Consider the following 19,002-nt stretch of genomic DNA (forward strand, 5'->3'; position numbering starts at 1 on the left):
AGTTTTGGCTAGTTGTTTCATTGCCATAACCATTTCTGACTCCATAATGGAAGCTCCAAGTCCACAGGCTCCCCCTCATGCAATGGTCCAGGTATGTGAATGCAGGCATATAGTTCCTCTGAGCATTCTCTTCACCTATCCTGGATACTCTGTTATTCAGTTCCTTCCCATTTTTATCTTGGATTGTGCTGTTGCGTGCCAAGAAAGCTTTTTGGGCCATCTTGACCTGTGAGAATAGGCCTTGCGTATGGCCTTCCATGGCTTCTGCTGAGTTGTTTACAATGCTCATTCTAGTTCATTTCCTTATCTTTCCTTGCCACTTGCTGAAAATCGGCATTTAGTTGCCAAACTTCCCTTTTGTTGCCGGCCGCCTTTCCTGCTCTTTTATTGGCTATTCTGAGGGTTTGCTCGGACAACCGATAGTGTCATTTTTTCCTGCTTCTTATAGGTAAAATGCTTACTGGCTGTTTCCATAACCATGGACTGTATATTATGCTTTGCTGATGTGTCATGCTGTTTAAACCTGTTGGCTACCTTATTAGTGTACAACTTTGGGATTATTTGCATATGTTTCCCGTAAACTGCTTATGCTTATTAGTGCGTTTGCTAAACGTGGTGAGGGTAAGACTGGTTTCGTGTGTCTGGCTTGCTTCTGCTAAAGTCTGCTAGGAATTGGGAAACAGAGTTTCACTGTGTATTCTTGTATAAGGAAGTGGGTCTACAAAGATATGTGTAAGTAAACAAGGGATGGAAAAATACTTTCATAGGTATATAGAAAATAAAGAATGTATAGTATGTTAAGGATATATGAGTGAGAATGTCCTATACAGGTATATGAAAGTATATGTCCACTGTCACTGAAGTATAGATGTTAGGTATATCCACTACATTAGAGGTGTTAAGTTTTCTCACTGGAGCGCCTTTCTTAATGCTACGGCATCGGATCTTAGCAGCAAGAAGGTCATGATCAGTGTCGCAGTCAGTGCCAGGAAAGGATTTTCTGGCAATGACTAAACTTTGCCAACAGTGATTACGCAGGATGTAATCAATCTGATTTCGATGGAGGCCATTGGGAGATGTCCGTGTGTACAGTTGGCGTTTGGGTTGCATAAACCATGTGTTTGTTATCCTGAGCAGATTTTCTTAGCAGAACTGTACCAAGCGATCACCGGCTTCATTTCTTTCACCAAACCCAAACTTTCCTGTGATGGTTGCTTCTAGCTGACTGCAGACTTTGGAATTGAAGTCACCCATATTTTAATAATGTCCTTTTTTGGCACTTCATTTAGTTTTCTGGATGTCAGCATAAAAGACTTCCCTGGCTTCCTTATCAGCATCAGTCATTGGGGCATAGACCTGTAAGATTGAGATGTTCACTGGCTTACCAAACTTTCTACTGCCTTTGAGGTTTGCTTGTTTGTAATCAAGGCTACTCCGTTCCTCTTGATATCCTTGTGTTCGACGTAGTGCATTGTGAAGGCATCAGACTGAAAATATTCATTACGTGTCCAGTGCAATTCACTAATTCCAAGAATATCAATGTTAAGTCTTGATATTTCATGTTTCACAATGTCCAATTTCCCTAGACTCATGCCACACACATTCCCTCTAGCTAGAATGTGAACTTTGGTGCAGTGCAGTTCTTTCCTTTCATCATGAGGTGCATCAGCAGCTGGGCTTCCGAGAGCTTTCCCCCAATTGTGTCATGAGGAACACCCCAACTACTTGCACTCCGATCTTGCTCTGCCCCAGTTGCTTTTATAGAATACTTTGCCCTGCAGAGCCATCAGATACCATAGGGTTTCCAAGGCGAAGCTTTTACAGGGTAGGTCGCCAGGTCTTTCCCTAACCCTCCACATTTATCCAGGCTTGGGACCAATGTATAGGGAAGCTTTGATATAATGCAAGAAGTCTTAAAGGAGAAAAAAAACCAAAAAAAACAAAAACAAAACACACACACAAAATAATGAATTTTAGATACTTTTTAAAAACATGCACAGATATCATAAAGGGGGTGGATAGATCAGGTATGCAACCTGTGCAGTTGCAGAGGCCCATTCATCTAAAAAGAAATTTTTGCTTTCTTTCATAGCTTTATAAAGAACCACTGGAAAGCTGTCTGTATGCCCCATGGTGTGTCCGATGTATAACCTGATATCACTGGCTACTATTACTGTAATACCATGGGATCACTGCAGTTTTATAGGGATGGTAAAGTTACACACATGCTTTGTATTGTCCTTCATGAGGAAGTCTAGCATATAGTAAATAAGGCATAGTTGAATAGGAAGGATTATACTAACAGTACAATACTGCATAATTATTTCCATCACAATGCTTGGATTACTACATAAATAGTCTATTCTTTGCCACGTTGACTAACAAAACAGATTATATCAGCGTTGGCAGCTTTTGGTTCTAAAATTGTGTTTAGAAAAATCCCCACATTACTGAGCCAAGACTAGAATAATGGGCAAAACGTACTAAATCTGGCATTCACTAGGCAGGACTTGTGCAAACATCTGCAGCTTTCCTACACCAGAATTCTGGCATAGATTACTTAATGCCGTCAATAGAATTTTTTTTTTTTTTTTTTTTTTTTTAAATGAGTCACAATGCCCTAATTAACTAAGAACAGCTTTTGTAAAGAGACAACATTTATTGTGTAAATTTAGTGTGACAGTCAGATGATCTGTATGCACACAAACAGTGAGTCATTTATCACATGCGCCTTTAACAACATGTGAAGTCATGCGGTATGACTCAAAAACATCCTCCACCCAGTGGGCACTCCCATGTGTGCAGCAGGACATGTTCAGGAGCGGTCTGAGAGTGCTAGATACAAATCCACATGTTATTTTATGAAAGGAAGGTGCGAACGGTGCCTTTAATTATTCCTCTGCATATTGGGCATTTCCGGAGAGACGGTGCGCAGTCCTTACAGACCACCAAATGGCCACATGGGATAAACACAATGGAGACTTCTTGGTCCATACAAATTTTACAGGTCCGCTCCTCCTGTAACCTTCTCAGCTGCTCTTCCATTGGGAGATCTAGAAGATAAAATGCTGCATTTAGACAAAAACAGTAAACCAAAAAAAAAAAAAAGCTGAATTTTAGGAAGATTAAAGAGCTAGTGCCCCCAGATATTATAAAGGTGCGTTCTTGTGTACAGCAGATTTTTTTCAGCCAAAAACCATATTGCAAAACTAGCGATATCCACTTTTTTAAAACTTGCCAAACTACATGTTCAAAAGCAGATGCAATTCGTGGAAAACAAAGCAACATTTTTGCAGCATAGAAATTGGCTGCATGACGCTGTCAGCATGTGAGAGGTGTACCCTTATGTAAGGCTGCTATCATACGAGTGTCTATTGACTGCAAACATAGGTAGAAGCTACGCTGATTGTGGCCAGCACCTGGACACATCACAGCCCCCCTGAAAATCCTCGCAAGTGATGCCACAAAGTTGTGAGACTTTGTAGCGCCACAAAAATCGCGGTATTGCCATGAGAAACCGCAGCGATGTTGCACGGACCACTGATGCGATATCGCTGCCATTTTCTTGCATCCATATAGTGTTGCAGTGTGAAGGAGGCCTTAAGGTGAACTTAAAATCTATGGAAAGTCTCTCTCATTAGACAGCAGGCGGTGTTCTCCACGGGAGCTGGGAGATAACATTGTATTCTCCCAGGTGTCGTGAGGAGAACAATTCAGCTGCTTGCACAGCTTGGTGTGTGAGTAATCTCACTGAGCTCTGCAAACAGCTCCTGGAGGCCCATTTACATGCAAATAAAGATGATAAAGTGTTAATGGCCATTAGCACTTATGCAAAAATATTGCTAAATCTTTCAATCGTTTGAAAAATTATCTTAGCGTGTAAATGGGCCTTTAGGCTGCTATTACACAGGACGAGTGTCGGGCAAACTATGCCAGACACTCACCCCTGTGTCTCCGCGCTCCTGTATGGGAGCTAACAGAGCTGGCTTGCAGACAGAGCGGCTAGTAGGGGGGCGGGGCAATGCAGGAGATTTCTCTCCTGTTGCTCCCTCGCCCCCCCCCCCCCTCCTCCGCCCCTCCATTGAGATAACACAGCTGCTGTTTGCTACTGAACGGACCGTTGTTTAAACTGCACGATGAGCTTTATCGCTCATATTTATGCTGCATAGAATCTGCACGGCAGTAACTTAGTGCGTCATAGCACCCGTGAGATCTAGTTCTACTAGACATCATCATTAACACCGTATATATGAAGGCAAATGGAAGGTGTTCCATTTAAAACACAACACCCAGCCAAAAACGAGGCACACTGAATTTATACATGTGAATACGCCCAATTTGAGATCGATTGTAAATGCACTGGTGAAATTCAGCTAGCATATCAATCAGAAAAGATCACAGCTCTAAAATAGACAACCAAATAGCAATCTACCTACCTGAATACCCATCTGACGCTTGACATATCAATGACTGTTCAACTAAAATTAAAAGAAAAACAAAGTTACAAAAATTACACAGATTTTAATTTTTTAGGCTAAGTGCTGTAAATTGTCATTAATTTAACATCTCAAAAAACGGAAAATAAAAAAAAAAAGAAAAAAGGGAGTGCTCAATTAATATTTATCAAAACAAATTCAACTTACGGAATAACTCTCTATGAAGGCCTGGATCGTGCTTATGAAGACTCTTTTTGAAAGCTTCTATTGCATTTCGTCCTTTTATTAAAACAATTTCAATCAGTTCTTGAGATTGTAAAGCCACTGACATTTTCTGCTTTATGGCTTCGTATTCAGTAGAGGAAAGGACTTCGGAGGCGAGCAAGTCATCTATAATCGGAAGGCAATTTGTCATGCGTTGGGACAAGGCAAGTCGACTTTTTCTGATTAACGTGATCTCATCTAAAAAGAATTTAAAAAATGTAAATGACAATGTTAAAGTTGTTCTGCAACAAAAGTATTTCCAATCATATCCCAATTGACAAACCACAAAGATCTAGCCTTAAGGGTCCCTTTACATGGCCGCTGCAATTTTCGGCCGCCCAGATCATGGCCAACCCCCCCCCCCCCCCGACCCCCCCAAACAAACAAAATGCATGAATGCGAGGCAGCCGCAATCAAGTCACAGCTGCATCTCCCGTTTTTAAGCCCATTCAGACGTCAGGCGGAGGAGAGAGTTCAGCTCTGCTAAATTCCCTTCCCCTCTCCGCCCCTTGTCGCCTGCTAGCAAAGGGGGAGGGCGAGAGCTTAGCAGAGCTAATCCCTCCCCAGCCTATGGGAGCTGCTGGCAAGGGGAAGGACTTTAACACCACGAGCCGCTGTTAAACACCCTCCACCTTCCGTTTTCAAATAGATCTCATAGGCTCCCATAGGAGTCTATAGGAATGGCCGGCATATTCCAGCAAAAGACAACGCGTACGGTCGGGACCCATCTTTTCAGGCGGACGTTTTTACACACCGAAAAAGAAAAAAAACTAAAAAAAACTCGACCATATAAACAGACGCATTGAAATCCAATGCACCACATGGTTGCAATTTTCGGCCAGCGTTTTATCGCAGCAATTTTGCCGCGATAAAACGCTCGTGAGAATCCAGCTAAAGGCGCATTCTGATTAGTGACCATTACCTGATGAACTCTGCTCCATCTGCCGGTCTCGCTCCTCTTCAGTCTGTTCTTTCTGAGCACATAATAAGTCATTTATCAGATCTTCAGTTTCCTTATAATTTTCCCCCGATGTCAATATTTTGCTCGTTACAGTTTCCTTTACTAGTCTTCGATTAAATCCCATCTGTAGTACATTTTGGACCAGAATAGTGTTCATGTAAACCTCATCTTCCTGGTTGTTGTCATTACCCAACCGAATAACTGGGGAAAGAACAAAAATACTACATTAAGGGCCAATCAACAAGCTCGTACTTTCCGTTTGTGCACTGTTCATGTATTACATATACATTATAGTCATTATAGTCTGTGAGGCTATGCTCCTAAGAAATTTTTCCCATGGGGGGGGGGGGGTGGAGAGTGTCTTCATATGTGTAAATAGAGTAGATATTTTTATTAGACCAACCATGAACACAAGAATTTACAAGGAAAAAAAAACACGTAACAGGAATGACCGCATTCTGTAGCAGGCTTGAGGTAAAACAGGTTGCACAAGTATATAAGTAGTGCTTTGTTTACATCTATACAATAGATACACCAGAGTTATGCATTGAAGTTATTCTCACATGAATGCCACCGGTGGAAATACACTGAAATATGCCAGCCTACGACACAATAATAACACGCACTACACCCAAGTCTTGTCATTCTGCACACAAATGTTTCTAAGTAAGCCCGGAGCAGTTTGTTCAAATATTTGGATAGACGCTGAACATATACTTACTCGGTGGATATTGAGCTTCATTGTTTTGCGTCTCTGATGAGGATAACAGCTAGAGGAGAAAAATGAAATAAAATAAGTGTATAAAAGTGACTTTAGGGTTGTTTTACACACCGGTTATTGTGGCAGTTTTTTGAGCCAAAGACAGGAGTTGATTCAAAAGAGATGGGAAATCTAAAGTAAGGACTTCCAGCTGGATCCATGTCTGGCATGTGTTGAAAAACAAAACCTGCAGCATGAATGGCCACAAAACCCCGTGTGTGAAACCAACCATAGATGGGTTATTAACATGAAAGGCTTAGTCATCAGAAAGTAGATGATCATAAGAAACACAAGTCTTGGCGCGTACACCAAGTGGATCTTTACATCAGACCCTGGGACGTAATCACCCACAGTAAGGTTGGAGTACAGACAATACTCCTGTACCCAGTGATCACTGCTATTTAGCAGTACAATACAGCCAAATTCATGTCAGTTTGCAACGTGGATTCCAGTTTTGAGGACATAATGGGAGTCTGATTTTTTTAGGGAAAAAATGGAAATGTGCTTTGGTTTAATGTCATCTCAACTGTACCTGATCTAGAAGATGCGGATAGCGGTCCTGAATATCCGTGACAAAAGTCTGACCTTTCACGTGCAGCAAGTATTCACATCTGGAAGGGGAAGACGGAGAGGAAAAAAAAAAGTGTTAAGATTATTGTAGTACAGCAAAAATATAATCACATCATGCACCTTCAAACTGGTAATAAGTAATTATGTGGACAGCCTCATTAGTAGCAAATTATTGAGCATCTTTAACTGCACATTTAATCAAGGCTCCACTTTTTTTAAATGGTTTATCCACTTCCTGACCGCCGCATCTAAAATGCTCCTTAGGGCTTGTTTATATAACATACTGCAGCTTCCAGTGAGGGGTCCACACTACGGGTTCTCAGAGACACAACACATGTTGTTTAAAGCTGTATTCCCATCTCAGACATTATGCCGTACCCACAGGCTAGATGTCTGATGGTGTAGCAGTAGAAGGGGTAGTCCCTTCCCATGGTGAACAGTCCCTTCCAACTCATCTCACCATCTCTGGCCTCAGTTCACAAAAATGTCTGAACTTGCCGTTGTAAACTTTGAGCATAGATGGGATTGCAAGTTGTGTAAACAGCACAGAACAACAAGACATTAGATTTATTCATCATGAGATGCAAAATGAAAGCATAGCTCACCGCGCTACACCGTTTCTGTAACTTGCATTCACATCTATGGGAGTTAAGGAAACAGCATGTTGGACTACTTCTGTAATCCCAGACATGGGTGACCGAGGAGAGCAGCCCTGTACTCTTAGCTTAACCATGTTTGTAGATCAGATGGGAATCGCCATTTAACTTACGAAGAAGAATGTAAATTGTAATTTTGCCCATTTATTTTTAATAAAGAATGATGAAAGGCATACCTGGGAAACCACTTTGCATGCTCAACCCATGGATCGTCTCCAGATTCCCAGCACCTCAAACCACCATCACAACAAAAGCACTTCACATCATCATTCCGGCCTATGGAGTTAAAACAAATATTTTTATTTATTAACGACCTGGTAGAAGGATTGTGCAGTAAAATGTCAGTTTTGGATCCTCTACAAATATTATGTAAAGTAATTAACACAAGGGAGGACAGAATGGGGTTACAAGAGGATCTGGATATGTTGGAGATGGAAAAGTGGCAAATTAGGTTAAACAGTGATAAATGTAAGGTTCTACACATGGACGGAGGAAACACATGTCACCATTACACACTAAATGGGAAAGGTCTTGGGGATTTTAATTAAAAGGCAAATAGGATCATAGGGTCCCATTGAAAGTGAATAGAGAGTTAGTGTGCTTGTGCAACCACTGCTTTATTTTCGGGGGAACACGGTATCAGTATCCCACCTTCAGGATAGGTCATTAATAGTTAATCAGTTAGATTCTGCTGTTTGTACTCCCTAATGATCAGTTGACTGAAAGGCCACGGCACCCAGATAAGCACTACAGCCTCTTCTCAGCCATATGACATCACTGTCTATATATGTGGCACAACAGCTATAAAATGTATGGCACTGTGCCTGGTATGGACTGAAGTGGGCATGGCGCTCACCCGAGCACTGCTGGCACTTAAATCAGGTGATTGATAGGGATCAAAAGTGGCAGACCACCACCGATCAACTGCTGATGACCTAGCCCAAGGATAGATCACTAGGTTAGTCCCAGAAGACTCCTTTAACACGTCACAATACGTACCAACATAGTAAAAGCCGGCTTCTGCCAATTTTTTCGGTGTCACTGGGATTCTAGCAGGCCAGTTTACGAAGGTTTTAAGTCTTGACGAGGTGGTCTGCATGCTGACATTGGAAACACTGCACCTCAAGGAGGGTCTTGCGCTGCTGCTCACAAACTGACAATTTGGAAAATGCCTCCGGTGCTCAGACATGGCATTGTCTTTGGGTTCCCAGTTGTTTAATTTTCCATCACAGGCAAAACAAGCTACTTTATCTCCAGGACCCACATAGTAAAATCCAGCTTTAGCGAGCTCGGAAGGAGCCAGAAACGTTAGAGGCCAATTTGTATAGGTGCTCAATCTAGCCTCCTCTGTGTACATATAGGAGTTACTGTCATTGCCCCTTTGATGAGAAAGGTCTTCAACTGCCCTTGACGAAACAGCATCACTAGGAACGCTTGTGAAAGACGCACTGAAGAAGCCGGTTTCTTCTTCACTAGAGGCAGAATGTGTCTGATTAGGAGGGGAAAAAGCAGTAGGGGGAGAAAAGGCAGAATGTATAGATCCTCCGAGATTCAGCGAAGATACGTTCTGGATAAAGCTACAGCTTGGATACAGCATTTTGTGCTTTTCAATCGCATTGTCTCCTTTCTTCCAGTTGTCCAGCATCAGGCCACAATTGAAGCATTTTACCTTGTCATCCGTGCCGATGTAATAAAATCCGGCTTTAGCGAGACTGCGTTCCGATATAGGAGCATTTAGGGGAAATTTGCAGAAAGTCGAAATTCGGTACAGTTCACATGAAAGATTCATTGTAATCGTATTCTTCATGCTTGGGGTAGATTTTAGCAGGTTTGCCAAAAATTGGCTATTGTTTAAATCTTGCATTGTATTATAAGAAAAGGAAAAGAAAGGTTGGGGAAGTCTCTCCGGGAGGCAGTTATGTACGCAGGCATATAAGCTGACAGCTTTAGCTGGTTCCCGCTAGGTTTTCAGTTTATCTGCCATGGAAACGGTACAAGCTATTACTTAAAAACTGAAATTTAGATTTTTTTTCCCCCCATTAACTCTATAATTAGAATCGAAGCCATTCCTAAAATTGGAGTCACATGAGCATATTTGCATGCGCAATATGCAAAGAATAGAACCCATAGATTTCAACGGGTTCGTTTACATGCGTATATTTTGCGGGAGCATTTGTCTCGCAAAAAAAATAAAAAATACGCAGCTTGCTCTATTTTCCTGTGCATTTGGGCAGCAAAAGCAAATATTGACCTCCCTACGCTAACTGGCCATTTCAGTGGGCGAGTATGGCGGGCGGTTTTTTTTGTACACACAAGAGGTACAGTAACATACGAATCACCCATTCCCGGAACAATACACATAAACTTGCGTATGGCCGTGTGTATCTGGCCTTACATTTCTCTACAGAGCATGCTCTCCTTCTTACACCAAAGCCATCCTAACTATAAAACCTTTCCTATGATGGCACATATGGTGATGCAGCTCAGTCATGCAGTTAGCGAGCGCATTTTAAAAGCTTTCAGAAAGTAAAACCAGCTAAAAAAGATGGAAACCGCTTATGGTGGAAGATAACTTGTGAATTTTGCAGTACTAGATTTCTTAAAGTGTAAAAGAGCCATAACTAATAAACGGCCAGCCATGGATTAATGCGCACAACTGCCTCCCGGAGATAGACTTCCCCTCCTTTGTTAGGCCTTTAGCCCTGCATGATAAGATTTGTTCTGACAACGTAAAATAAATGGTAAAGCTGGTCAACAGAAGTTCATCTGTAGGTCTTTACATTCTGCAAGAGAGAAAAAAAAGTATAGTTTGAGAAAAAAATATTTCACACAAAACAAATACTTTTTCCTTCCAAACACCTTTGAAATAGGTTGGGTGGTCTTACAATCGTGTTCATGGTCTATGGTTTCCAGGGAAGAGGGGTTAATAAAAAATTAAATAAAAAAAAAAAAAAAGGCTGAAGCTAAAACTGGAGAGCAAAAAGAACAAAAAAACCCCCAAAATCCAGCTATTAAAAAAAACAAACCCTCTTCCCGTTGGCCACCATGGTGTGTGGGCTTTAAGGCAGCTGTAATGAATACAACAGGAAAGCATAGACTACGGCCGGCTTCACACCCACATTGGAACCTCCACCTGAAGGAAACAGGAAGGCGGAACCGCAGTAAATAAACTTGGTATTTGTATAGCGCCAACTTATTCCGCAGCGCTTTTCAGGTAATTATTACTTATTACCCCCCACTGAACTGGGTTCTCATTTTACCGACCTCTGAAGGATGGAAGGCTGAGTCAACCTTGAGCCGGCTACACTGAACTTGCAACCTTCAGGTCTTGGCGAGAGCTTACACTCTGCGCCACACGAGGCCCAGTATATATAAGTGCACTAGTGTTACCTTGATTAGTTACATCCTGTCTATCTTCCCGCCTCTTCTCCCTCAGATAGTCACGTGATCTCAACTCTTAGCAGCCCAGAGCTGCTTGAGGTTATGTCTGAAACTAGTCAAATTCTCAGGTTGTGTTATGCCATTACACGATCCCAACCAGAAACTTCCTACAGGGGGAAGTTACTAATGATCGCACAGCAGTGGAGACCACATCTCATCCTCCTACGCTTGTAGCGTATTTAGGTGAATATAGAAGGCAATAATGAACCTGTTCCCTCAGCAGGCAGGGGTGGTATAGCCTCTTCCAATGCATCATAGGATAGATGTGAAAGCAAAATATCTCACACTCCAGATGGTGCCTGACAAGCATCAGACAGGAGGCTGCACTACATGGAAGTGACTGCAATACACAGAGGAGGCCTCTAGAGTGTGACAGGCAATCAAGTAAAAGTGTGTTCTTGCCGGATTGGCCCTTTAAGTCATTTACCAGGACTTTACGACTGATGATTTATCCTCAGAATTGGTCATCAATAGTTGATTGGCAGGAGTTCGCTGCTTGGAATCAGCTGACTGAAGCTACAGCAGTGCTTAGGTAAGCGCCACTCACTTTAGTGCACACCACGCACAGTAGCGTACATTGTATAGCAGCTCTGCCTGATATTGCAGCTCACTCCAACTCACTTGAATGAGACTGAGCAGCTCTCAGGTCCATCCAAGTGACCGATGAATAAGACAGCACATGCCTGAGAAGCAGCTATGGCACACACCTGAGTGCTGTGGCCTTTTCAATTACCCATCGGGGATCTAGAGGTGGACCCCCACCGATACACTATTGAGGACCCATCCTGAAGATAAATCAATAGTTTAGTCTGGAAAAGAAACTCTAAATGCAGCACCTCCCACAGAACAAACAAGGGATTTACACGACAGGGCGGAACGTGCTGCAAAAGGTCAGCAGTGCAAAATCCAGATTGTGGTGCGGAATTCACCCCTTCATTTTAAAGGGATGGAATGTGCCCTGCAAATCCGCTGCAGCTTATTGACAGGCTATGGATTTAAATTCCAGAGCAGATATCCATTTGTGTCAGAGCCATGCTTGCCGAGGACAATGGAGTTCAGTAGAAGCTGAGGGAAGAGATGCACTGGACTCGCAAAAGGGCTGAAGAACAGGCGAGAAAGGCAAGAGAGGAAAGTAGTACTATGCGTGCTCCGGTTTGCTACTGGCAAAAGACAGCAAGCCACAATCATATTGGACTAAGGGCTCATGTCCACGGGCAAAAGAAGAATTAAAATCCGCAGCAGATTTTAACTCTTCTCCTGCCCGCGGATCCGCATCCCATAGGGATGCATTGACCACCCGCGGGTAGATAAATACCCGCGGATGGTCAATAAAAGTGATTTTTAAAAAAATGGAGCATGAAAAAATCTGGACCATGCTCCATTTTCGTGCGGGTCTCCCGCGGGCTTCTACTGAAGCCTATGGAAGCCGTCCGGATCCGCGGGAGACAAATCGGAATTTACTCACCTGCTCCGTTTCTTCTCTTCGCCACGGCGCCATCTTCTCTCCGTCGCGGCCGGATCTTTTTTCTTCGGGCCGGCGCATGCACGGGCACGTCACCGACGTCATCCTGCGCATCCGCCGGGCCGAAGAAAGAAGATCCGGCCGCGACGCGGAGAAGATGACGCCGCAGCGAAGGAAGGATCCAGAGAGGGCGGGAGGTAAGTTTATTCTTATTTATTCTTATTTTCAGCGCTCATGTCCGCGGGGCAGGAGGGACCCGCTACGGATTCTCCATGGAGAATCCGGAGCGGGCCTGATTTTCCCCGTGGACATGAGGCCAAGGGCTTCTTTCCAACGAGCACATATCAGCCGGACGTTTTCGTATGTGCTGTGATCTGATCTGATGCATTGGATTCCAATCCCCATCCCTCCCTCCCCATCACAGGCTCACCTCTCTTCCTCCTTGCTCGTTCTGTGCAATGGGAGGGGGCGGGACGGGGCAGAGCCAAGCGCCGGTCCGCCACACCTCCTCCAGTTGATGCTATTGACAAGGAACAGAGCTAAGCTCCCGCCCTCTCCCCGCCCCTTGTCCATAGCCATCAATGGAAGGAGGCGGAGTGGATCGGCACTTACACAGAACGAGCGGGGAGGAAGAGAGGTGTACCTGCAATGGGGAGGCAGGGGAAATGGGAGATGGCCTGGTGAGGCCTCACCAGACCACATGAACGGGCGCACAAACGTTTGATTTGTGCGCCCGTTCACCAGATTTTTTACTAAAAACGTAGCGTATATCAGCCGGCTGAGAAAACAGATAGCCGATATGCGCTCGTGTGAAAGACGACTCAGGGCTCCCACACACTTGCGTTTTTTGTTAACGTGATTGTCAATGGGACTTTCTAATGTTAAAAACGCAATGCAATTGCGTTTTCGGTGCGTTGCGTTTTTAACACTAGAAAGTCCCATTGACAATCGTGTTAACAAAAAAACGCAAGTGTGTGGGAGCCCTAATGCCGAGAAAGATTGGTGGAAAGGAGGCAGCCGGATGAAGCACTGTGATACAGTAAGGCATTTCTTCCTCCGGTGGAGGGGGCAATGAGGCCAACTTACAGTTCCATGCACTGCCTGAAATGCAGAGTCTAGCCGGAATACATTGTACAGGTCAGCAGTTTGTGAGCCAAAACCAGGAGTGGGACGTACAGAGAGAACGTATAATGAAGGACTTGCATTTGTTCCGTATATTGGGCACGCTCCTGGTTTTGGCTCACAAAATACTGACATGTGAAGAGACCCTTAGACAGTGAAAATACAGAGACTGGATAGCTGCCTTCACAATCATGGCCATAACACAAGGACTGCGCCCAAGTGAACGAATAATGAGGGAGCTGGATACGCCCCAAGACCACTTGGTCATTCTTGAAGCTACAGTTACTCTTCCTAAGGGCTCCTCCACACAACCGTGTTAGTCCAGCATATTCCGCGTCAATCTGCCATAGACTCACCGTGCTGCCGATCACACGAATTGCGCGAAATGTACGCGCAATAAAGATCACAGCTTGTTTAATCTTGGCGCATATTACGCGCACATTCATTCCAAGATAGTGTATAGCAAGCTAGCTGCCTGCCTGTGTGACTGTCACATGCAGGCGGCACGCACCGAATTACGTTCGTGTGCAGTCGGCATAAGGAAGAGGGAAATGAGGTGGACAATGCTCATCATAATCACAGTCATGAGAGATACAGAGTTTAATAATATAAGTGCTCCTGCTATAGACATGGGTGATGAAGCAAGTGATGTTTAACATAAGTGAGTACTAATGATAGAATGTTGCGGTACTACAAGTATTCTGCCTATGGGAGGGGAGCAACGAGGCAGAGGACTTTCTATAATTGCACAGTCATGAGTGATACAAAGTCTTGCCACAATACAATTACTCCTCCTGTGAATGCAGGTAGTGAGTGAGCTTGCTATGACCGTGTAGTCAGGTCAGTTACAAAGACCCACAGAACTACATTACTTGTCTTATGGAAGGGAGTAACAAGGTGAGCTTCACATTTGTCATCCTATCACACAGACTCATTGTACAGTTACTCCTCCTACACAGCGAGGGCAACGTGTACTTGTAGCGTGGCAGTGTAGCAGAGCACCTACAATAATTGTTCCTCCCTCTTAGTCATGAGGATGTTGGATATTTCCAGGTTTGTCCTACCTAGAACTGGCTGGACCACCAGATTTGAGCATGAACTGCGAAACCTACAAGGCATGAGATTGGCCATCGTGAATGGTGCGATATCGTCAGAGGGAAGAGAGCGCCCACTTCAATTCGGAGCTTGGTGGGCCTTAATGGAGGGTCCCAACTGAACAGGTTCACCATATCTGAGATGTGCTACAGAAGGGAGGGGCGGTAATGCCGTTAACCTAGAGACCCATGCTGTCCATGGTGCTGGACAATCCATGGCTAGGGTAGTAACCTCAAAACTGATATGGAGGCACTATGAGGTCCATTATACCCTGGGGACATCAGGGGCTGAGGAGAAGCTAGTCACACAAGATGAAATACTCAGGCACGCTCTGAGTGGCTATCGAAGGCTGGGGGCTACGGTGGGGGGCAGAAGACCCCTATAAACAGAGCCTATCTGGTCCAGGGCAGAAGATTAGCAATCCCTTGAAGACTGCTATAGACCTTCTCTGGGGGCTCTTCCAATGCTGCTGAAGGAGGCTGGCTTCATAGGTCTGTTGAATTATTGCTCACAAGGAAGGGTCCTAGGGCCGAAGGGGAGTGGAGGTGGCCAACAGTGGTACTGATTAGGAGAGGAAGTCCTGCCCTTCAGCAGTGTGGTAGCCATAAGTCCCGCCTCCTACACCAGCCTGTATAGGCCTAGAAGTCGGGAGCTCAAATAAAAGCACTGTATCTCTGTACCAGCTGAGCCGTGGAGTCCAGTGGGCGGTCCCTATCAGTGATTGACAGCTATCTATGGCTGTACATACAGGAAAGGCTGTCAATCATTCATAGGACCGCCCATTGGACTGCTCAGCTCAGGAGGTACAGAGGTATAAATGAATAGAGGACAAGTACGGAATCTTTCCCCATAAGACAATATGCTGCTCAGCTCCTCCTGCTCTATAACAAGTCTGCCGATTGGACGGCATATGTCTGACCCAACAGATTCCCTTTAAATTAAAAATAGGTTATTTTGATTTTAAAAATAGAACGCTAAAATAAAAAAGTTATTGAAGTGTTGCCCATAACAACCAGTCAGAGATTTCATTTTTTTTTTGTTTTTACACAGAATATGAAATGAAAGCTGAGGTCATATTGGTTGCTACGGGCGTCAAAGAGTCACAAGTCTTCCCTATGGTCTGCAAATGTATCCATATGGCACACTGTATTTAAAGGGGTATTCCAGCACATTTTTAAAGTTGTGCTAATAGATTATTGTCAGGGGTCTGATGGACGTGCCGCTGTTGCTGTAGTCAGCAGAAAGCACTGACCATAGCACAGTGGCCCAGGTTGGTACTGCATGGAATTCAACAGGAGCTGCACCTGCAATACCCACTTGGGCCACTGCACTATGGTCAGCGCTTTCTGCTTCCTCCACTGATCATAGTGACAGCACCACTAGGAATTAGCTGACTGGCGGGCAGCGGGTCCCTGCTAACCATCTATTGATAATCAGTCAATTATCATTAACATTTAAGAGGGTCCTAGAATACCCCTTTAAGCAGGACTATAACATATATACAGCTTGGCAAATGAAGATTTAAAAGGCTGCTCCAGCAAAAATACATTTTTTTTCCAAAGCTGCCCCCCTCATTTGATTGTCCATCACACACTGGACATCTATGTGTATTGTAGTCACTTCCATGCAGTGCAGCCTCCTGTGTGATACTTCTCAGGCACCATCTTCATGTTGCTTTCACTGTCCTGTAATGATGCATCAGCACATTATTACAGGAGCAGCTACAGCCAGCACCAACTGTATTCTAGATTTACCTAAATCAGCTACAGACAGGAGGAGGAGCTGTGATCTCCTCTATTATAACTGTGTGAACATCATCAGTAATGGTGATAGGAGTGATGGTCCCCCTCTAGACAGTTTCTGTGGTAACGTCCAAGTAAGAGCATCACACAGACAAAGAAACTGACTAGTTTGGGACGGCATAAACCCAAATAGATCTGAGCTGGTCAGAACTGAGATCACATGACCATCTGAGGAGAAAGAGGCTGGGAGCTTCTTATAGAAGGGAATAACTAACCAAGGTCACACCACATGGGTTAGTTATATAATGAGGGGAAAATAGTGGGGTGTCCCTTTAAGTAGGTGATTGTCAATGGCTACTACAGACTTGCTGGTGGCTGACGAGTCCAAATAAGGATAGGTATATCTGGCTATGGCAATTGCAGGAGAACATCTGTCATGTATGAGATAGATAGATAGATAGATAGATAGATAGATAGATAGATAGATAATCATAATGGATGAAAAAAAAAAAAAAGTGGAGTGTCCCTTCAAGTAGATGGTTATCAATGGCTACTGCAGGCTGGTTAGTGGCTGACAAGTCCAGCTAAGGCATATATGGCCACAGCAATTGCAGGGGAACATCTGTCCTGGTCCTATGTGTGTGTAGTGGAATAGTTATATAATGAATGAAGAAAAAAAGTGTGTGGAGTGTCCCTTTAAGTAGGTGGTTGTCAATGGCTACTTCAAATGTGCTGGTGGTTGGGAAGTTCAACCACTAGCATATCCAGTCATGGCAATTGTAGGGGAACATCTGTTCTGTATTCTGTCTTGCAGCATCCTGGTTCTGTATGTATATATATATATATATATAGGATAGTTACATACAGAATGAAAAAAATAGGGGTATGTCCCTTTAAGTAGATGTTGTCAATGGTTACTGCAGGCTTACTGGTGGATTATAAATCCAGCTGAGGATACAGGGGGGCATCTGTCCTGTATTCAGTGCAGCAGTGTCCTGGTTCTGTGTGTGTGTGTGTATTATATATATATATATATATATATATATATATATCATGCAGTGCAGATATCACGTAGTATAGGAGGTGAGCAGTTCCAGGCAGTGCTGGCAGTCCTCCAGCTGCACACTTACCCCATAGACCTCGGCCAGCTGCGCCCTCTCCCGCTCCCTAGTAACACGTCAGTACCGAGCATGACACGTAGAGGTAAGTACAAGAAACTGCAGACGTTATATAGTACGTCTCCAAACCGTCAAGGGGCGGTCCTATCAGACATCCTGGCTCCACCCACCCCCCCCCCCCAAGGTGCGACCCTACATTTATCATATCATACATCCTGGCTGTAGCCACCCCCCCCAAGGGGCGGTCCTATAATATATATCATATCATACATGGGGTGCTGCTAGATTCCTCTTTATAATGCTCTATACCGCGAACAGCACCAACGGCCGGGCTAGAACCGCCCCTCCCCCACGACCAACACGCAGTCACTTCTACTGCAGCCGCCATCTTTTGAGGTGTTCTTGTCGCCCTGCTGGTGTCCCGCCGCCCCTCACACGGTAGACGTTATCTCCGTACCGCCGCTGATTCCTTCTTCTTCCTTCTCTCATCACTGGAATCCTTCACAAACAGCCCGCGAGCCGCCGAGCCTTCCGCGCTCACTCACCTCACAGTCCGCGCTTCTCGCGCGGGCTCGTCCGTTGGACGAGACTATTCTGCATCCTGCGGGGGGCGACATTTTTCATTTCCGTCGTTTTTATATTTTTTTTGTTTTTTGTTTATTTTTGAAATGACTTCGGAGTTTTTCAGTTTTGGCTATCGTCAGACATGTGTGGGAAGTCCTGTCATTTACCGAGAATTTACTGTGGTTCAGATAATGAGGGGGAAATGTGCGTTGGGAAGTTCCAGCCTGGAATTCCCCTAACCTCTGAATAGGCGGAGGGATATGTTCTTGTGATGCTGTCAATATTAACCGTGCTGATACGGACTTATTGAACCGTTGAGTCATTTAGATCTATAAGCCGGGACTTTACAGGCATTATCTTTTAAAGTACAATGTCCCCTTCTGGAGAAAGTATGGCCCTGTATTGTGTAAGCAGACAGACATGCTGTAAGTTCAATTCCCCTGTGGAGACTAAAAAAAAGTTAGTTTTTTTTTTCTTCCTTTAAATAAAATATTAAAGAACATAAACCGCTGCCATTTGTTATCGCCTGTCTGTAAAAGGCCTATTTTAAATAGGTTATTCTTTATCGCACACGGTGAATGCTGTCAGAAAAAAAACACCACCAGAATTGTGCTGTGTCTTTTTTTTTCTCCATTTTTTTTGTCACCCCGTCTGCAAGAATTTTTTTTTTTTTTCATGAAAAGCAATCAAAAAGTGAAATGTACCGCCAAACGGTAACAAAAGGAACCCCGGGATGTCCTGCAAGAAACAAGCTTTCGAATAACGCCGTCGTTATGGGTTTCAGAAGACGCAAGTGAACTTGGAATCCCCG

General features: G+C 44.1%; 1 protein-coding gene across 2 annotated transcripts; it reads right to left on the minus strand.

Annotated features, from left to right (window-relative positions):
- Positions 1-1,967: 1,967 nt before the first annotated feature.
- Positions 1,968-18,206, minus strand: BIRC2 (baculoviral IAP repeat containing 2). Of its 2 annotated transcripts, none has more exons than XM_066586457.1 (9): positions 18,085-18,206; positions 8,647-10,430; positions 7,824-7,923; positions 6,954-7,032; positions 6,383-6,431; positions 5,623-5,862; positions 4,644-4,898; positions 4,437-4,478; positions 1,968-3,053 (listed from the first exon to the last, which is right to left on the minus strand). In XM_066586457.1, exons 2-9 carry the CDS (start codon positions 9,509-9,511, stop codon positions 2,860-2,862), a joined length of 1,824 nt encoding a protein of 607 aa, XP_066442554.1. In that variant the 5' UTR covers positions 9,512-10,430; positions 18,085-18,206; the 3' UTR covers positions 1,968-2,859. The 2 variants fall into 2 exon arrangements, with proteins under 2 accessions (XP_066442554.1, XP_066442546.1); XM_066586449.1 differs by lacking the exon at positions 18,085-18,206 and adding an exon at positions 17,640-17,781.
- Between the last annotated feature and the right edge of the window lie 796 nt (positions 18,207-19,002).

This window comes from Eleutherodactylus coqui, chromosome 1 (assembly GCF_035609145.1).
Source record: "Eleutherodactylus coqui strain aEleCoq1 chromosome 1, aEleCoq1.hap1, whole genome shotgun sequence".
NCBI classification, from domain to species: Eukaryota; Metazoa; Chordata; class Amphibia; order Anura; family Eleutherodactylidae; genus Eleutherodactylus; species Eleutherodactylus coqui.